Source organism: Spizellomyces punctatus, assembly GCF_000182565.1.
Source record: "Spizellomyces punctatus DAOM BR117 chromosome Unknown supercont1.4, whole genome shotgun sequence".
Lineage (NCBI taxonomy): Eukaryota > Fungi > Chytridiomycota > Chytridiomycetes > Spizellomycetales > Spizellomycetaceae > Spizellomyces > Spizellomyces punctatus.
In genome coordinates, this window is record NW_015971540.1 from 1,297,577 (window position 1) to 1,313,873 (window position 16,297).

At 47.5% G+C, this 16,297-nt stretch overlaps 3 protein-coding genes across 3 annotated transcripts; 1 reads left to right on the forward strand and 2 right to left on the reverse strand.

The window, feature by feature from the left end:
• Nucleotides 1-71: 71 nt before the first annotated feature.
• Nucleotides 72-2,989, reverse strand: SPPG_02893 (AAA family ATPase VPS4). The gene is made up of 8 exons (XM_016751183.1): nt 2,400-2,989; nt 2,213-2,324; nt 2,013-2,153; nt 1,646-1,911; nt 1,454-1,569; nt 1,137-1,367; nt 667-1,072; nt 72-601 (listed from the first exon to the last, which is right to left on the reverse strand). Exons 1-8 carry the CDS (start codon nt 2,421-2,423, stop codon nt 578-580), a joined length of 1,320 nt encoding a protein of 439 aa, XP_016610468.1. The 5' UTR covers nt 2,424-2,989; the 3' UTR covers nt 72-577.
• A 149-nt stretch (nt 2,990-3,138) lies between these two features.
• On the forward strand, nt 3,139-12,641 carry SPPG_02894 (pre-mRNA-processing-splicing factor 8). The gene is made up of 9 exons (XM_016751184.1): nt 3,139-5,220; nt 5,292-5,629; nt 5,695-7,334; nt 7,408-7,564; nt 7,637-8,070; nt 8,135-8,280; nt 8,348-8,366; nt 8,434-8,672; nt 8,742-12,641. Exons 1-9 carry the CDS (start codon nt 3,372-3,374, stop codon nt 12,422-12,424), a joined length of 8,505 nt encoding a protein of 2,834 aa, XP_016610469.1. The 5' UTR covers nt 3,139-3,371; the 3' UTR covers nt 12,425-12,641.
• Nucleotides 12,529-16,265, reverse strand: SPPG_02895 (uncharacterized protein). The gene is made up of 5 exons (XM_016751185.1): nt 16,120-16,265; nt 15,866-16,016; nt 15,088-15,801; nt 12,839-15,025; nt 12,529-12,781 (listed from the first exon to the last, which is right to left on the reverse strand). Exons 3-5 carry the CDS (start codon nt 15,745-15,747, stop codon nt 12,761-12,763), a joined length of 2,868 nt encoding a protein of 955 aa, XP_016610470.1. The 5' UTR covers nt 15,748-15,801; nt 15,866-16,016; nt 16,120-16,265; the 3' UTR covers nt 12,529-12,760.
• Nucleotides 16,266-16,297: the final 32 nt, after the last annotated feature.

Here is a 16,297-nt window from a genome sequence, read left to right on the forward strand (position 1 = left end):
TCAGATGACCAACCCTCATGATGGATATTCCTTCGAGTATTGGAAATATCGAATAAAATGTCAAATAGGTCGTGCCAAAGTGAGCAGAAAGCAGGATATGTGACTTGGTACATGTGGGAACTTTGGCTGTTGGGATAGATATTGAGGCAGTAATCCTAAGCATGAAGACTCTCCTTTGTTTACAATGCTCCGCTGCACCACTAAATGGCATATAGCATTTCTTTTCCTCACATGAGTCCGATATTTCAACGGGTATGCTTACTTTCGGACATGACATAAGATACGGTTATCCTCGCTGGCCCCAAAAAAATATTCCCGTCTGCTTTTGTCGGCTCGTATTCGCTGATAAATCCATTGATGATGTTGGCTTAACGAAGGATTGTGGAGCATAAGTACAAAGACTAGTTGCGACACAATCGTGGAACACTGCCATGGTGAGGACACCATCAATAGAGTTCCGTCAGTCCAGTAATAGTTTGATAGCGTCTTCTCATAAAAATCGTACATTAGCGAACCCTTCCGACAACCCGTCACCAACCAGATGCCCCAGCCCAACTTGTCCCACCAGCGTGCTGTTCTATCCTTCTTGGCCAAACTCCTCCTGAAACCAAGGGCGGATGTGAGAAAATGCGAACTGCCAACGCCTTTGATGTAAAAGACACATACCGTCCACTTGGTATATTGCAATATGTCCGCTGCGTTCACACTCGGCCTCGCCATTGACACTGCCCGGATAAAGTCGTGCTCGGTCAAAGGTGGTTCCTCGAGCTCATGTCCCTCCAACACTGTCCATGACTTTTCGACTGCTCCGTATTCTCCTGGTGAGCATGGCATCCATTTTCCACCGCCGATTTGTTTGAAGTGGGTCGCCGTTTGCACCTTCCGCACTGGTTCCATCAACGCGTCTCGCACGACAACTGCGATATCTGACCCAGAATATCCATCAGTGCGGTCGGCCAGCTGCCTGTAATGGTTCGACTGGAGGCTGCACTTGGTGCTTCCCACATTCAACTGGAACATTTTTGCACGCGCATTGACATCAGGAAGCGGTATATAAATACGCTTTTCAAACCTATAATTTCAACATTTTTTAAATTTGTCCAGCTTTGCCCAAGGTACAATCAGATTCGACCTACCTTCTTCGGATGGCTGGATCCAAAGCCCATGGGATATTCGTTGCACCTAATACCAGCACACCCTGCATATCGTTGCCCACGCCTTGCATTTGGACTAGGAATTCAGTCTTGATTCTTCGACTTGCCTCTGATTCCCCTTCCCCCCTGTTTCCACAAAGCGAATCTACTTCATCAATGAAGATGATAGCAGGCTTATTTTCTCTCGCCAAAGTAAACAATTGTTTCACCAATCTAGTTATATGAAACGAAGAAACAATTAAATCGAGACCAGCCGGGCATTAGATCGAGACCATTTGGCACAGTGTCCATTAACCTACCGCTCACTTTCACCCATCCACTTGCTTACAAGATCCGACGAACTGACGGAGAAGAATGTAGCATTGGCTTCAGTAGCCACGGCTTTGGCGAGGTATGATTTGCCAGTTCCCGGAGGCTATCATAATAGAAATGGGCAATTCAGTAACCTCAAGAGATAAATGACCTGGAAGCATCAATTAAAATGCGCTTACCCCATACAGAAGAATACCCCTCCATGGTGTCCGTTTCCCAGTGAAGAGGTGTGGAAATTTTATGGGTAGAATAACGGCTTCTTTCAATGCTTCTTTCGCGGCGTCCAAACCAGCAATATCTTCCCATTTTACATTTGGTTTCTCCTGCAATATCGCTCCAGCCAAAGCCTCCCGTAGTCTTTTCGTCTCTGCATCTTCCTTTTTGTCCTTGTTTTCCTCATCCTCTTCATCATCTGACGCAGAGCCGTCCTTCTTCTTTTGTTGTGCTGTTGGATAGAGCCGAAATCCCTTATTAACAACGACGGCAATATAACCCCCAGCAAAACACAAAATTCAACGCATTTTTGGGCAGTTCGCGAGACCCTACCTCCATTCACCCCACCCGCTACAGCTACAGGCTTCTTCTTCTTCTCCTGTTTCTGCAGATACTCTTTCAGTCGTTCAGCTCTCTCCAAATATTCGGTGAATTTCTTTCTAATGGATTCTTTGAGACGGTCGTTCTTCTCGTCTAGCAGAAAGAAGTCAACAAGGTGCACGCGCAATCTCAGTTGGATACTCTCAACCAACACTTCATCGCCGTCATGAAATATTCCAGACTGTTTTGATACAGCTTGTAAGCTTCCGCGAAATTTCCTTTACCATCCTCGTCCGTCGCTTTCTTGACAATCTCAATGGCTTTCTAAAATAGAGATAACGACCGGGACTCTAATGTCAGCATTCTGAACAAAAAAGCCGTCCATGGCAACATACGTACACCGAGGAAGTCACAATTTGCCATAACGTCAAACAACTATCGAGTAGATTCAATAAAAAGACGGGAGACTGTTCTATGGGGTCTTACAATTGTGCCCTTGCGTGACAAGAAATGGACAAGGGACAATTGAGACGTTCTCACAAAAGTGCCAGCACGTCCAAAGGTTCTGGGTACGAAAGAGGTCTAGTCTCACACGCAATCTACCCACGAAACCGTCAACTGGAGCTTGAACGTTTCGACAGTCGGAAATTTCAGATTCGTTGTCCGAAACCCCAGAGTTCCTTCAACTCGGCGCCAAGCTTTCTAATCACGTGCATGTCATCACGTAACCACTGTCCAGCAGTTTGAACAGCAGGAATTTAGACTGCAGTGCATGCCTTTAGCGAGATTGGTTGTTCCAATTTTTGATAGATCGAGATGAACATTGCGTAGGCTTCGGGTTGAACTTGGAGTCAAGCTTTGCTCGAACGTTGGTCATTCCATGCTTGTCGCCAAGAGATAATTTCTTGCCTATCAGTCTTTATCCTCAAAAATCTCTTTATTATAACATTCTCCTCTGGGCAGGTTATCTCTCAAAGTAGCGACCTTGGCAGCGACAGCATAGCGGACACATCGCTTCAAGACATTGACTATCGCTTAATGGCTGCGATCGAGATCTGGACATGTCACGTGCCTGTGGTTGCCATGGCATTAGATGCAGTTGTAGCCTATGAGGTTGGAAATGGACGAGTGGAAGGAACTGCGCTGGACGCTGGGGGAAAGCCGATCAACGATCGAGAAGGCAACACATCCGCCATTCTCTTCTTGTCAAGTGTTTGCTGGAGTACTTTCATTTCTGTTGAGTCGCTCACACTCCCGGAAGTGAGAGCAGTTGCTTCGTTTTATTAGCCGCTGGCCTCCTGGCCTGGAGAGTAAACAAGGTCGAAGACTCGGGACCGATTCAATCGTCTTTCACATCTAACCCCACTCACCATGTCCGCACAACCACCCCCGCCATTTGGCCATCAACCACCGCTCTACGGAGCGGCTAGGCCACCCCCACCGATACCCACCCCAACCTCAGAGCTCTCTGAAGAAAAACTGCAAGAGAAGGCTCGGAAGTGGGCTCAAATGAACGCCAAGCGATACGGGGAAAAGCGGAAATTTGGTTTTGTTGAACCACAGAAGGAAAACATGCCGCCAGAACACATTCGGAAGATCATCAAGGATCATGGGGACATGTCGAGCAAGAAGTACCGCCATGACAAGCGCATTTACCTTGGCGCATTGAAGTATGTGCCTCACGCTGTGCTCAAGTTGTTGGAAAACATGCCGATGCCTTGGGAACAAGTTCGCGAAGTACCTGTACTCTACCATGTCACTGGTGCGATTACATTCGTCAACGAGGTCCCGTGGGTCATTGAGCCCGTGTACATCGCACAGTGGGGCACTATGTGGATTATGATGCGTCGTGAGAAGCGAGACCGTCGTCACTTCAAGCGGATGAGATTTCCGCCGTTCGATGACGAAGAACCGCCATTGGACTATGGTGACAACATCATTGACGTCGAGCCGTTGGAAGCCATCCAAATGGAGCTGGACGAAGAAGAGGATGCACCTGTATATGAATGGTTGTATGATCACAAACCTTTGATGGATACGAAGTTTGTCAACGGCTCAAGCTACAGGAAATGGAACCTGAATCTGCCGATCATGTCAACCTTGTACCGATTGGCGCACCAGCTCCTCTCAGACCTGACCGATAAGAATTACTTCTACTTATTTGACTTGAAATCGTTCTTCACATCAAAGGCGTTGAATATGGCTATTCCTGGTGGACCGAAATTTGAGCCGCTCTATCGTGACATGGATGCGGCGGACGAGGATTGGAATGAATTCAACGACATCAACAAGATCATTATTCGCCAGCCTATCCGAACCGAATACAAAATTGCGTTTCCTTTCTTGTACAATTCCCTTCCGCGTTCAGTGCATGTATCTTGGTATCACTATCCCACGGTAGTATATGTGAGAACGGAAGATCCCGACCTTCCCGCTTTCTACTTCGATCCCATCATCAATCCGATTTCGTCACGTACCCTCCAATCGAATGCGAAGGTGTCGCACGAAGATGAGATTTTCGGCGACAAAGAGGAAGATGAGGAGTTCCGGTTGCCTTCTAGCGTGACCCCCTTCCTACAAGAAACACCTCTATACACAGACAACACGGCAAACGGCATTGCGTTGTACTGGGCACCGCATCCATTTGATAAGAGGAGCGGACGCACTCGGCGTGCAATTGATGTTCCCTTGGTCAAGAACTGGTATCTCGAGCACGTTCCAGCGGGACAACCGGTGAAAGTGCGAGTATCTTACCAAAAACTGCTCAAATGTTACGTTCTCAATGCCCTTAAGCACCGGCCTCCGAAGGCGATGAACAAGAAATATCTGTTCAGGCAATTGAAGGCGACTAAATTCTTCCAGACAACAGAACTTGACTGGGTAGAAGCCGGTTTGCAGGTCTGCCGTCAAGGGTATAACATGCTCAACCTGCTTATCCACCGTAAAAATCTGAACTACTTGCACTTGGACTATAACTTCAATCTTAAACCAGTGAAAACGCTTACTACGAAGGAGCGCAAAAAATCCCGTTTCGGTAACGCCTTCCACCTTATGCGTGAAATCCTTCGATTGACGAAGTTGGTGGTCGACTCGCACGTTCAATATCGACTGGGTAATGTCGATGCGTTCCAGCTGGCCGATGGTCTACAGTACATCTTTGCGCACGTTGGGCAACTTACCGGAATGTATCGTTACAAGTACCGTTTGATGCGACAGATCCGTAAGTTCTGTGGATTTTCTGGTTTGCATATGAGATCAGTTTAGAATTAAGGCCGTATGATTCCTTTTTAGGCATGTGCAAAGATTTGAAACATTTAATATACTACCGCTTCAATACGGGACCGGTCGGTAAAGGTCCTGGTTGCGGTTTCTGGGCACCGGGATGGCGTGTTTGGCTGTTCTTCATGCGCGGCATTGTGCCACTACTGGAGCGCTGGTTAGGCAATCTGTTGGCTCGTCACTTCGAAGGGCGTCAGTCCAAGGGTATCGCAAAAACAGTGACTAAGCAGCGTGTAGAATCGCATTATGATTTGGAGCTCCGTGCGGCTGTCATGCATGATATCCTAGATATGATGCCTGAGGGTATCAAGGCGAACAAATCAAGGACCATTTTGCAGCACTTGAGTGAGGTAAGCGCGGTATGAAGGAACAACACTCGTTTCGACAGAAGTTAACATTTATTTTGTAAATATAGGCATGGCGTTGTTGGAAAGCGAATATTCCCTGGAAGGTTCCTGGATTACCCACCCCAATTGAGAACATGATTTTGCGCTACGTCAAATCGAAGGCAGATTGGTGGACCAGTGTCGCCCACTACAACCGCGAACGTATCCGTCGGGGTGCAACGGTTGATAAAACCGTGTGTAAGAAAAATCTTGGACGTTTGACCCGTTTGTGGCTGAAAGCCGAACAAGAGAGGCAGCACAACTACCTAAAAGATGGTCCATACATTACCGCTGAAGAAGCTGTTGCCATTTACACAACGACCGTTCACTGGCTTGAATCCCGAAAGTTCTCGCCGATTCCGTTTCCTCCTCTATCGTATAAGCACGACACAAAGCTGCTCATCTTGGCGCTTGAGCGCTTGAAGGAAGCGTACTCAGTCAAGGGTCGTCTCAACCAAAGCCAGCGTGAAGAGTTGGGTTTGATCGAACAAGCGTACGATAATCCTCACGAATCTCTCTCACGTATCAAACGTCTCCTTTTGACGCAGCGCGCTTTCAAGGAAGTTGGAATTGAGTTCATGGATCTGTATAGTCATCTGATCCCCGTTTATGACGTGGAACCACTAGAGAAGATCACCGACGCATACCTCGACCAATACCTCTGGTATGAGGCTGATAAGCGCCATTTGTTCCCGGCATGGATAAAACCGGGTGACTCGGAGCCACCACCGCTACTTGTCTACAAATGGTGTCAAGGTATTAACAACCTGACGGATATCTGGGAAACAAGTGACGGCGAATGTAATGTGATGATGGAGACCAAACTGAGCAAAGTGTACGAGAAGATCGATCTGACATTGCTCAATCGGTTGCTTCGTCTCATTGTGGACCACAATATCGCGGACTACATGACAGCTAAGAACAATATTGTTCTCAACTACAAGGACATGAACCACGTCAACGCCTATGGTCTCATTCGCGGTTTACAGTTCGGATCCTTTATTTTCCAGTACTATGGTCTTATTTTGGATCTCCTCATCTTGGGCTTGCATCGCGCCAGTGAGATGGCTGGCCCCCCGGCAGTCCCGAATGATTTCCTGCAGTTCCGAGACATTGCAACGGAAGTTCGTCATCCAATCCGACTATACTCGCGGTACATCGATAAAATCCATGTTCTATTCCGCTTCACTGCCGACGAGGCCAGGGATTTGATCCAACGGTATCTGACTGAGCATCCTGATCCTAATAACGAAAACATCGTCGGGTATAACAATAAAAAGTGCTGGCCCCGTGATTGTCGTATGCGGCTGATGAAGCACGATGTCAATCTTGGTCGCGCCGTATTCTGGGATATCAAGAATCGTTTGCCCAGGTCCCTCACGACTATTGAATGGGAGGACAGCTTCGTATCAGTATACTCTCGAGATAATCCAAATCTGCTATTCAGCATGTGTGGGTTCGAGATTCGTATTCTGCCAAAGCTCCGTTCCAGTCATGAAGAGTTCACATTGAATGAAGGAGTCTGGAATTTGATCAATGAGTCCACGAAGGAGCGAACTGCCCAGGCTTTCTTGCGAGTGGATGAGGAGAGTATGCAGAAGTTCCACAACCGTGTCCGCCAAATCCTGATGGCATCTGGTAGCACCACCTTCACGAAGATTGTGAATAAGTACGTAGCTCAGCAATGCGTCGCTCGACCTGTCGATCTGTGCTTGATCCTAACTCATGTAATTTCCTTACAGGTGGAATACTGCTCTGGTTGGGTTGATGACTTATTACCGTGAAGCGGTAGTCCATACTCGGGAGCTATTGGATCTTCTTGTAAAAGCAGAAAATAAGATTCAAACCCGTATCAAGATTGGGTTGAACTCCAAGATGCCTTCCCGTTTCCCACCTGTGGTACGTACACGCGTATACTCTGGGCAAAGCTGAACTGAAATGCCTGATCAATCAAACTCTTTTGTTCTCCAGGTCTTTTACACGCCAAAGGAACTGGGCGGACTTGGTATGTTGTCCATGGGACATGTGCTCATCCCCCAGTCCGACTTGCGGTGGTCGAAACAGACAGAGACCGGTATAACACATTTCCGGTCTGGTATGTCGCATGAGGAGGATCAAACGATTCCGAACTTGTACCGATACATTCAACCTTGGGAGTCCGAATTCATTGACTCTCAGCGGGTGTGGGCGGAGTATGCGTTGAAGAGGCAAGAAGCGAATGCGCAAAATAGACGATTGACCCTTGAAGATCTGGAGGACAGCTGGGATCGAGGTATCCCACGTATCAATACGCTATTCCAAAAAGATCGGCATACTTTGGCCTACGATAAGGGCTGGCGTGTGCGGACAGACTTCAAGCAATATCAAGTCCTGAAAAATAACCCGTTCTGGTGGACTCATCACCGGTAAGCTCTGGAAATGGCATTATCTCCTCGATGATGAAATATTTAGCTAACGACCGTGTTTCAGGCATGATGGCAAACTTTGGAACTTGAATAATTACCGGACAGATATGATCCAAGCACTCGGTGGTGTTGAAGGAATTTTGGAGCATACACTCTTCAAGGGTACATACTTCCCTACTTGGGAAGGTCTGTTCTGGGAAAAGGCATCAGGTATGTTGAATGTCTACCTCCCTCCTTGGTTTGCTGTTCATGAATGTTCTAACGTCATTTCTTGAAGGTTTCGAGGAGAGCATGAAGTATGCGTGATTTTCTTTTTCATATTCATTCGAATAAGCTCCTAACTGCATTTACTCTAATCTTCAGATACAAGAAACTGACCAATGCGCAACGGTCTGGTTTGAATCAGATTCCTAATCGTCGGTTCACACTTTGGTGGTCCCCTACGATCAACCGTGCCAATGTTTATGTTGGATTCCAAGTCCAACTTGATTTGACCGGTATTTTCATGCACGGAAAGATTCCTACCCTCAAGATCTCTCTCATCCAGATCTTCCGTGCCCATTTGTGGCAGAAGATTCACGAGTCAGTGGTCATGGATCTCTGTAAGTGTTCAGAAGCAATCCAGTTTACATGTGATTGGTCATTAATTGTATCTTATTTTATGTATACAGGTCAGGTCTTCGATCAAGAATTGGAAGCCCTTGAGATTGAGACGGTTCAAAAGGAAACTATTCACCCGCGTAAATCGTACAAGATGAACAGTAGTTGCGCGGATATTCTACTGTTTGCCGCGTATAAGTGGAACGTCTCCAAACCTTCATTGCTCAACGACACGAAGGACTCATTCGATGGAGCCACTACCCAAAAGTATTGGGTTGATGTGCAACTGCGTTGGGGTGACTTCGATTCTCACGATATCGAACGGTATTCTCGGGCCAAGTTCCTCGAGTATACGCTGGACAACATGTCAATCTATCCTTCACCCACGGGTGTCATGGTTGGCATCGACTTGGCGTACTCGCTGCACAGTGCCTACGGTAACTGGTTCCCAGGGATGAAGCCTCTGGTTCAGCAGGCGATGGCCAAGATTATGAAGGCCAACCCAGCTTTATATGTACTTCGCGAACGTATCCGAAAGGGTCTGCAGCTGTACTCTTCTGAGCCTACAGAACCGTACTTGTCGTCTCAGAACTACGGTGAATTGTTCTCGAACCAAATTATCTGGTTCGTGGATGACACCAACGTATACCGTGTCACCATTCACAAGACGTTCGAGGGTAACTTGACGACCAAGCCGATCAATGGTGCTATTTTCATCTTCAATCCGCGAACGGGACAGCTCTTCCTTAAGATCATTCACACGTCCGTATGGGCTGGTCAAAAGCGTTTAGGACAATTGGCCAAGTGGAAGACGGCTGAAGAAGTGGCTGCATTGATTCGATCCCTCCCAGTTGAAGAACAGCCAAAGCAGATCATTGTCACTCGAAAGGGTATGTTGGACCCTCTCGAGGTACATTGTCTTGCTGCAGGGACGAAGGTCATGGTCGTCCGAAACGGCTGTTTGCTCAATGTCAAAGTAGACGAACTTGTCCAAGGCGATGTATTGCTTGACGAGCGTGGAGGTGCAACTCGAATCAATACCCCCGTCGTCTCAGGCAATCGCCCACTTCTTCGTGTATCTGGCCGGACCCATGGTTTGGTCAGCCAAGAGTACACGGTCACTGAGGGACATCTACTCTCACTCCGCTGCGAGAGCGAACCTTACGTGTTCACCACCGGTTACCCCTCTGGAACAGTACGCTTCCAGTACGCAGCCTACAAAAATGATGGTAGCGTCGAATGGCAGTCAGCAGAGTTCAAGCACAACAAGGACGGACAGCTCGTGCGGATTTCGGAGATGGACCAAGAGGTCGGACTTCCAACGTCCGAGCAAAAGGACATCAAGATCCAAATCCTGGATTGGTGGAAGCAGCAAGCCGACCGGGTGGAATTGAGAGCGACTGTCAACATTACGGCTCTGGAGTACATGCATCTTGATGCGGACCATCCCCTCAAAACCAAATTTGGAGGTTATCGTGGCCGCGTCAACGACGGCTGGCCCGTTGAACTATCAAGATCATCATCTGGGGTGACTACGGTTTTGGACCCGTACTTCCTTGGTATATGGCTTGGAAACGGCAGCACCTCCGCCAACAGCGTGCGGGTCTCTATTTCTAAAGATGATGTGGACATTGTGGACAAATTGAGGTCTATCTTCTTACCTCAAGGATTTACCATAATGGTCGCGGGAGCTAGCACGACCGCCTATGATGTGGATATCTGCGATCCGATATCTCAGAGCAATCGTCTCAAAGATGCCCTGTTTGAGGCCGGCCTGATAGGAGAGGGCAGCGCCAAGCACATCCCAGTCGGGTACATGCACGCCGGGAAGGACGTGCGGCAACGTCTGCTAGCCGGCCTGATCGATGCGAATGGCGTCCAGTCAACTCGTACAGACAATGGGAGCTTAGAACACGTTATGCAAGGAATGGAACATATGCCATCCGAGCATATTGAAAGGATAATCAAAAACCACCAGCCTCTGAATGTCTGGATCTTTGGACAGAGGCAGATGGAGGAACGCTTGTTCGAGGACGTAGTCCAACTGGCGCGCTCGCTCGAGATGATGCAGACCGTCTCACCGGACAAATTGCCGAAGAGCAACAACACTGACTCTCACAAGCAGATCATCCTCAGTGGCTACGATCAAGAGGAAGTGAGCTCCCACGTCGCACTCAAACACAAACAACTCGGGCCTTATTGCCTTCTGAAAGGGTTGGATCAAAATCGTATTGCACTGACAGTTGAACGCGCCGAGGCAGGAACGTACTTCCGATTCAGCGTAGACGGCTATCAATCCCGCTTTTTGTTGGCCGATTGGACCGTGGTTCACAACTGTCTCGACTTCCCGAACATTGTAATCAAAGGTTCTGAGCTTCAACTCCCATTCCAGGCGTGTTTGAAGATTGAGAAGTTCGGTGATATGATTCTCAAGGCCACAGAGCCTCAGATGGTCCTCTTTAACCTTTATGACGACTGGTTGAAAACAATTTCCAGTTACACAGCCTTTTCCCGATTGGTGCTGATTCTTCGTGCTTTGCACGTGAACAACGAGAAGACAAAGATCGTCCTTCGTCCGGATAAGTCGGTAGTGACGGAGCCGCATCATATTTGGCCGACTCTGACCGATGAAGAATGGATTAAGGTGGAAGTTCAGTTGAAGGACTTGATCTTGGCGGACTACGGTAAAAAGAACAACGTCAACGTTGCCTCACTGACAACCTCTGAGGTCCGTGATATCATTCTCGGAATGGAAATCTCTGCGCCGTCGCTTCAACGACAACAAATCGCAGAAATTGAGAAGCAGACGAAAGACTCTTCTCAGTTGACTGCAGTCACAACTCGAACGCAAAATATTCACGGTGACGAGATGATTGTCACCACCACATCGAACTACGAGACTCAGACCTTCTCATCCAAGACGGAATGGCGTGTCAGGGCGATCGCATCTACCAATTTGCATCTGCGTACCAACCATATCTACGTGAACTCGGACGATATCCGTGAAACCGGCTTCACGTATATTTTGCCAAAGAACATCCTCAAACGGTTTATCTGCATTTCCGATTTGCGAACACAAATCGCTGGGTATATGTACGGTGTCAGTCCACCTGACAATTCGCAAGTGAAGGAGATTCGCGCGATTGTGTTGGTTCCACAATGGGGTACCCATCAGCAAGTTCACTTACCCCATATGCTACCCGATCATGAATACCTAAAGGATTACGAGCCTCTGGGATGGATTCACACGCAACCAAATGAGCTACCGCAGCTTAGCCCCCTAGATGTGACCATGCACGCCAAGATCATGGCGGATAACAAGGGGTACTGGGATGGCGACAAAACTGTAATCATCACCTGCTCGTTTACTCCAGGTTCCTGCTCGCTGACGGCGTACAAACTCACACCTGGCGGTTTTGAATGGGGTCGCAACAATAAGGACATGGGAGCTAACCCTCAAGGCTACCTTCCAAGCCACTATGAAAAGGTGCAAATGCTCCTCAGTGACCGATTCCTCGGGTTTTTCATGGTGCCAGAAGGCGAAGGAGTGTGGAACTACAACTTCATGGGAGCGAAGCACCGGGCTGATATGAAATATGCTTTGACTATCGATACCCCGAAAGAGTTCTACCACGAAGTGCATCGACCAAGTCACTTCTTGAACTTTAGTGGGTTGGAGGAGACTGGTATCACGTCTGTAGGGTCTGGAGTTGCGGGTAGTAATGAAGCGGATAGGGAGGATCAGTTTGCATGAGCAAATGATGTACCTGGATTGGTTGTGAGTGTCTGGTGCTGAGGTAGTCGGGCGAGAGGGAGTTTTACCGTGGGCTGTATGTTCAAAGTGTAGGGATACTTGAGGGATTTTCTCGTTGTTATATTTGTACAGATGGAATTAAACTTGCTTTGGGCATTGAACATTGTCTTTGATTTTGACCTTGCATGTGCCCAGTCGTTACGCTTCCTGGCCTGCCATAATTTAATCTTTTGGAGGCTAAAGCTATTTAATAACTAGTTTCTTTATCAATTAGTATATGGCCAGGACAATTATGCATTTGTATATCTCGTCATATTCTGTGCAAAGTGACATGATTTAAAATAGGTTTGACACCCACTATTTTAAGGATGAGTGATGGTGACTTTTGGCATGTAGAGGAAACGCGAAACCTACCTGGAAAATATTGCTAGGCCCTCTATCGCCCTTGGCCTTCCGCCTGTATTCTTTTTCCTCTACATCCTCTTTTCCTCTCTTCTTGGTTTTCTTTGGTTTGATTGTACCGTCTTGCACACCTTCGTCAAAGTCATGTCGAATTGGTGATGGTATTGAAGCAGACGTTGCTGTATCGGCATTGAGGGATGTGATAAGGAATGCATACTCGAACGCTAGGTTTTCGAGAAAAGAGTATTGTCCTGATGAACCGCCATGGCCTGCATCTTCTATGCGGAGGAGAAGGGAGCGCGGAGTTGGATGTGAAGGAAGGAGTGTGTCATTTGGTGTGCCTCCTGCCATTGTGGCAAGGGTGGGTGCTTTGCGGAGACCGCTGCCTGTGGGTGTGTCTGTTCCAGAGTCATCTTGCGCGAGAGGGGAAGAACGGACTGGTTTGGATAGGTATCTACGCCTTTCCCCACGCATTTTGGCAACGAATTTCAGTGGTTCAAAGAAGGCTACCCTTGGGTCATTCATACCGCCCACGACTAGGAGATGTGGGTATGCGTTTCTGGCTAGGGCTAGGCCTCGGATGTTGGTGTATGGACAGTAAGTCTTCATCACATCGTAAATTTCACGATCGTTGGGGTTACCCCATTCTTCATATTCGAAGGCTGTCCATGGTATCGTTGCATCAAACATGGTGTTGATGACATCAACAAAGGGGACTTCCGTGAGTGCCGCTGCAAAAAGGTCTGGCCGGATGTTGATCGCCGCGCCGATGAGAAGTCCGCCTGCAGAGCGGCCGTATATGGAAAGTTTAGAAGGAGTGGTATAGCCTTCTTTACAGAGATATTCTGCTGCAGAACAGAAATCTAGGAACGTGTTTGGCTTTTTGGTGAGCTTCCCTTCTTCGTACCATCCATTGCCCATGTCTGCACCTCCACGGACATGCGCTGCAGCATAAATAAACCCACGATCCAGTAACGAGAGACGCGATGCCGAAAAGATTGGATTGACAAAGGCACCGTAAGCACCGTACGCGTGAAGAAGACAGGGATTCGGCTGTGATGGAGTCTGGTTAAGCCCAAGGAGATCCCGGCGATATACAATGGAGATTGGGACGGCAGTGCCATCAACACCAGTTGCAAAGAGACGACGTGAAGTGTACATGGTTTGCTCGTAACCGCCGATATGTTCCTCGTAAACCACTGTCATGGTTCGGTCGTCCATGTTGTAGTCTACCACTTGCTTTGGTTGAATGAAAGAAGTATATGTGAAGCGAAGGACATTCGTATCAAACTGCGACGTCTTTGCTAGAGCTCGTTCTTCCTCCCGAACAGTACCAGGCCACAAAGAGTATACCATCTCCCCAAAGCTGATATAATGGTAGGTATTGAAGCCGTCGTACGATAAATCCACAATACGGACATTTTGAAGACAATTCGATCGCTCAAAGACGATTAAATGGTTACGTCGCACTTCAAAGTGTTCAATGAGAACAAAATCACGATGTTCAATGACAGTTTCCCGGAGTTCCACGAGCTCTTCATATGTTGATGGTGATTTAGAAGGCGTTGAAGGAATAGGCATTCGGAAGAGCCAGTTGTTTTTTGAGTCCTCATTCGTTAGGATGTAGAAATACCGGCCGTGGTTTTCGCATGTGTATTGGATATTTTCGCGACGTGGGAACAGGAGGGATGGTGGATCGTCTGGCTTTTCGGTCGATATGAATCTAGTTTCAGATGTAATTTGCGCAGATGAATTGAGGAGGATATATTTTCCGTTGCAGGTTTTTGTCAAAGATAAGAAAAACATCTCGTCTTCTTCGTGGTAGAGAAACTCATCGGTGGTAACATCCGTCCCAAGTTTATGTCGTCTAAGTTCATATGCTCGCTCGAAATCGTCCAGAACAGTGTAAAATACGCTGTTGTCACACGCAAATTCCAAATCCTCGTATACCCCTTCAATCCGATCATCTAGAACTTGTTTCTTGTCCATGTCCATGAAATATGTTGTATAGCGCTCGTTTCCACTGGAATCAATGCCGTACGCAATAAGTTTACAATTGGGAGAGTGCTTTAGGAATCCTACACGAAAGTACGAAGCGTCTTCGAACTCTTTAGAGTTTGCGATGACGTTTTCGTCCAAGTAAACGTCTTCTTTTCCATCTTTGCTTCGGCAATGGAGACGATATTCTTGACCGGCCACCTATTGGAGATTGTCAACATACGTGCCTGCAGGAAGCATCAAACCATGAAACATTTACATGCCTTCCTGGTATAGTACGTCCATCCGTCCTGTAGCGTGACCGTGGCGGACTGCTCACTTTCATCAATTCTGGACACAAACTCCTTGTATAGAAGTTTCTGTAAAGGCTTTGTGTCCTCTAGCATCTTTGAAGCATACTCATTCTCGTCTTCGATGTATTTCAGAACATCGGGATTTTCGCGATCCTTAAGCCAAGCATAGTCGTCTTCCCATTCCTCGCCATGCACATTGACCCATTTCTCCGGTTTACGTTCACATACAGGAGAAGGAGGACGCGGACGTTCAACTGGTTGGTCGTTTGCTTGCAACTCCATCAAAAGAGGTTTCAGCTTGCCCCTCCACAATTCCCCGCAGGTCTCTGGTTTATCCAAACAATACTGCTCAAGAAAATGCGTTAGAGCGGGTATTATCTGTACGAGATTGCTTGGTTCTTCTTGAATGTATTCATCCAGGGCATTGAGGTCCTCCAAGGGAGGATGTACTGTTGAGTGATGTGGAGATAGGAAGTCGCTAATGGAAGTAAGCCGTGGTAAACTCTCCGTTCGTGGTTGCGGGCTCAGAAGAAGCTTTTCTTGAAGCTTCAGAGTACCACGACGCATACCACTAGGACTGGATGATAGTGGGCTATCGAGGGGATAATAAGGGTCGGCTGTTTTCGACATGTCTGCTCCCTTTGTGAGCTGTTTTGTTCGTTTTCGTTTTGAGTCTGGGTGCAGCTAGATAGTTATTGTGAGCGCTTATAATATTGGGGCACTCCCATAAAATCTGTGGTGATGGTACTTTAATGTAGACTCTTTCGCCCGTACGTCCCCGTTCAATTGGGTCTAGTGGAAAACGTAAATGTGGAGATTGTCGCGGTTGCTTCAAACGCGCTGTGGTGCGTAATCGCCAGCCACGTGCGAGGGCAAACGGAACTTGATCGTCTTGCTTTCTATCAAAGGTTTTTTTTTATTCGTTGTTCATTGCGCAGAGTGTTTGAATTCCATCGTTTGCAAAGTGCACGGCATACGGACTGATGAAAAGCCAAGACTTACTCCTGGTAAATATGGATCTGTCAGAACTTGTTTAGGGCCAGCTCAAGCGCTCAAACTCTTGAGCGCAATGAACAAAGTAAGTTTATCCTCCCCAACTTTTAGACGTAAACCTTTGAGTTCAGCGCTGGCGAACATGCATCGTTGACCTATATCGCAAGGCTGCCTGCGATATGCTGCT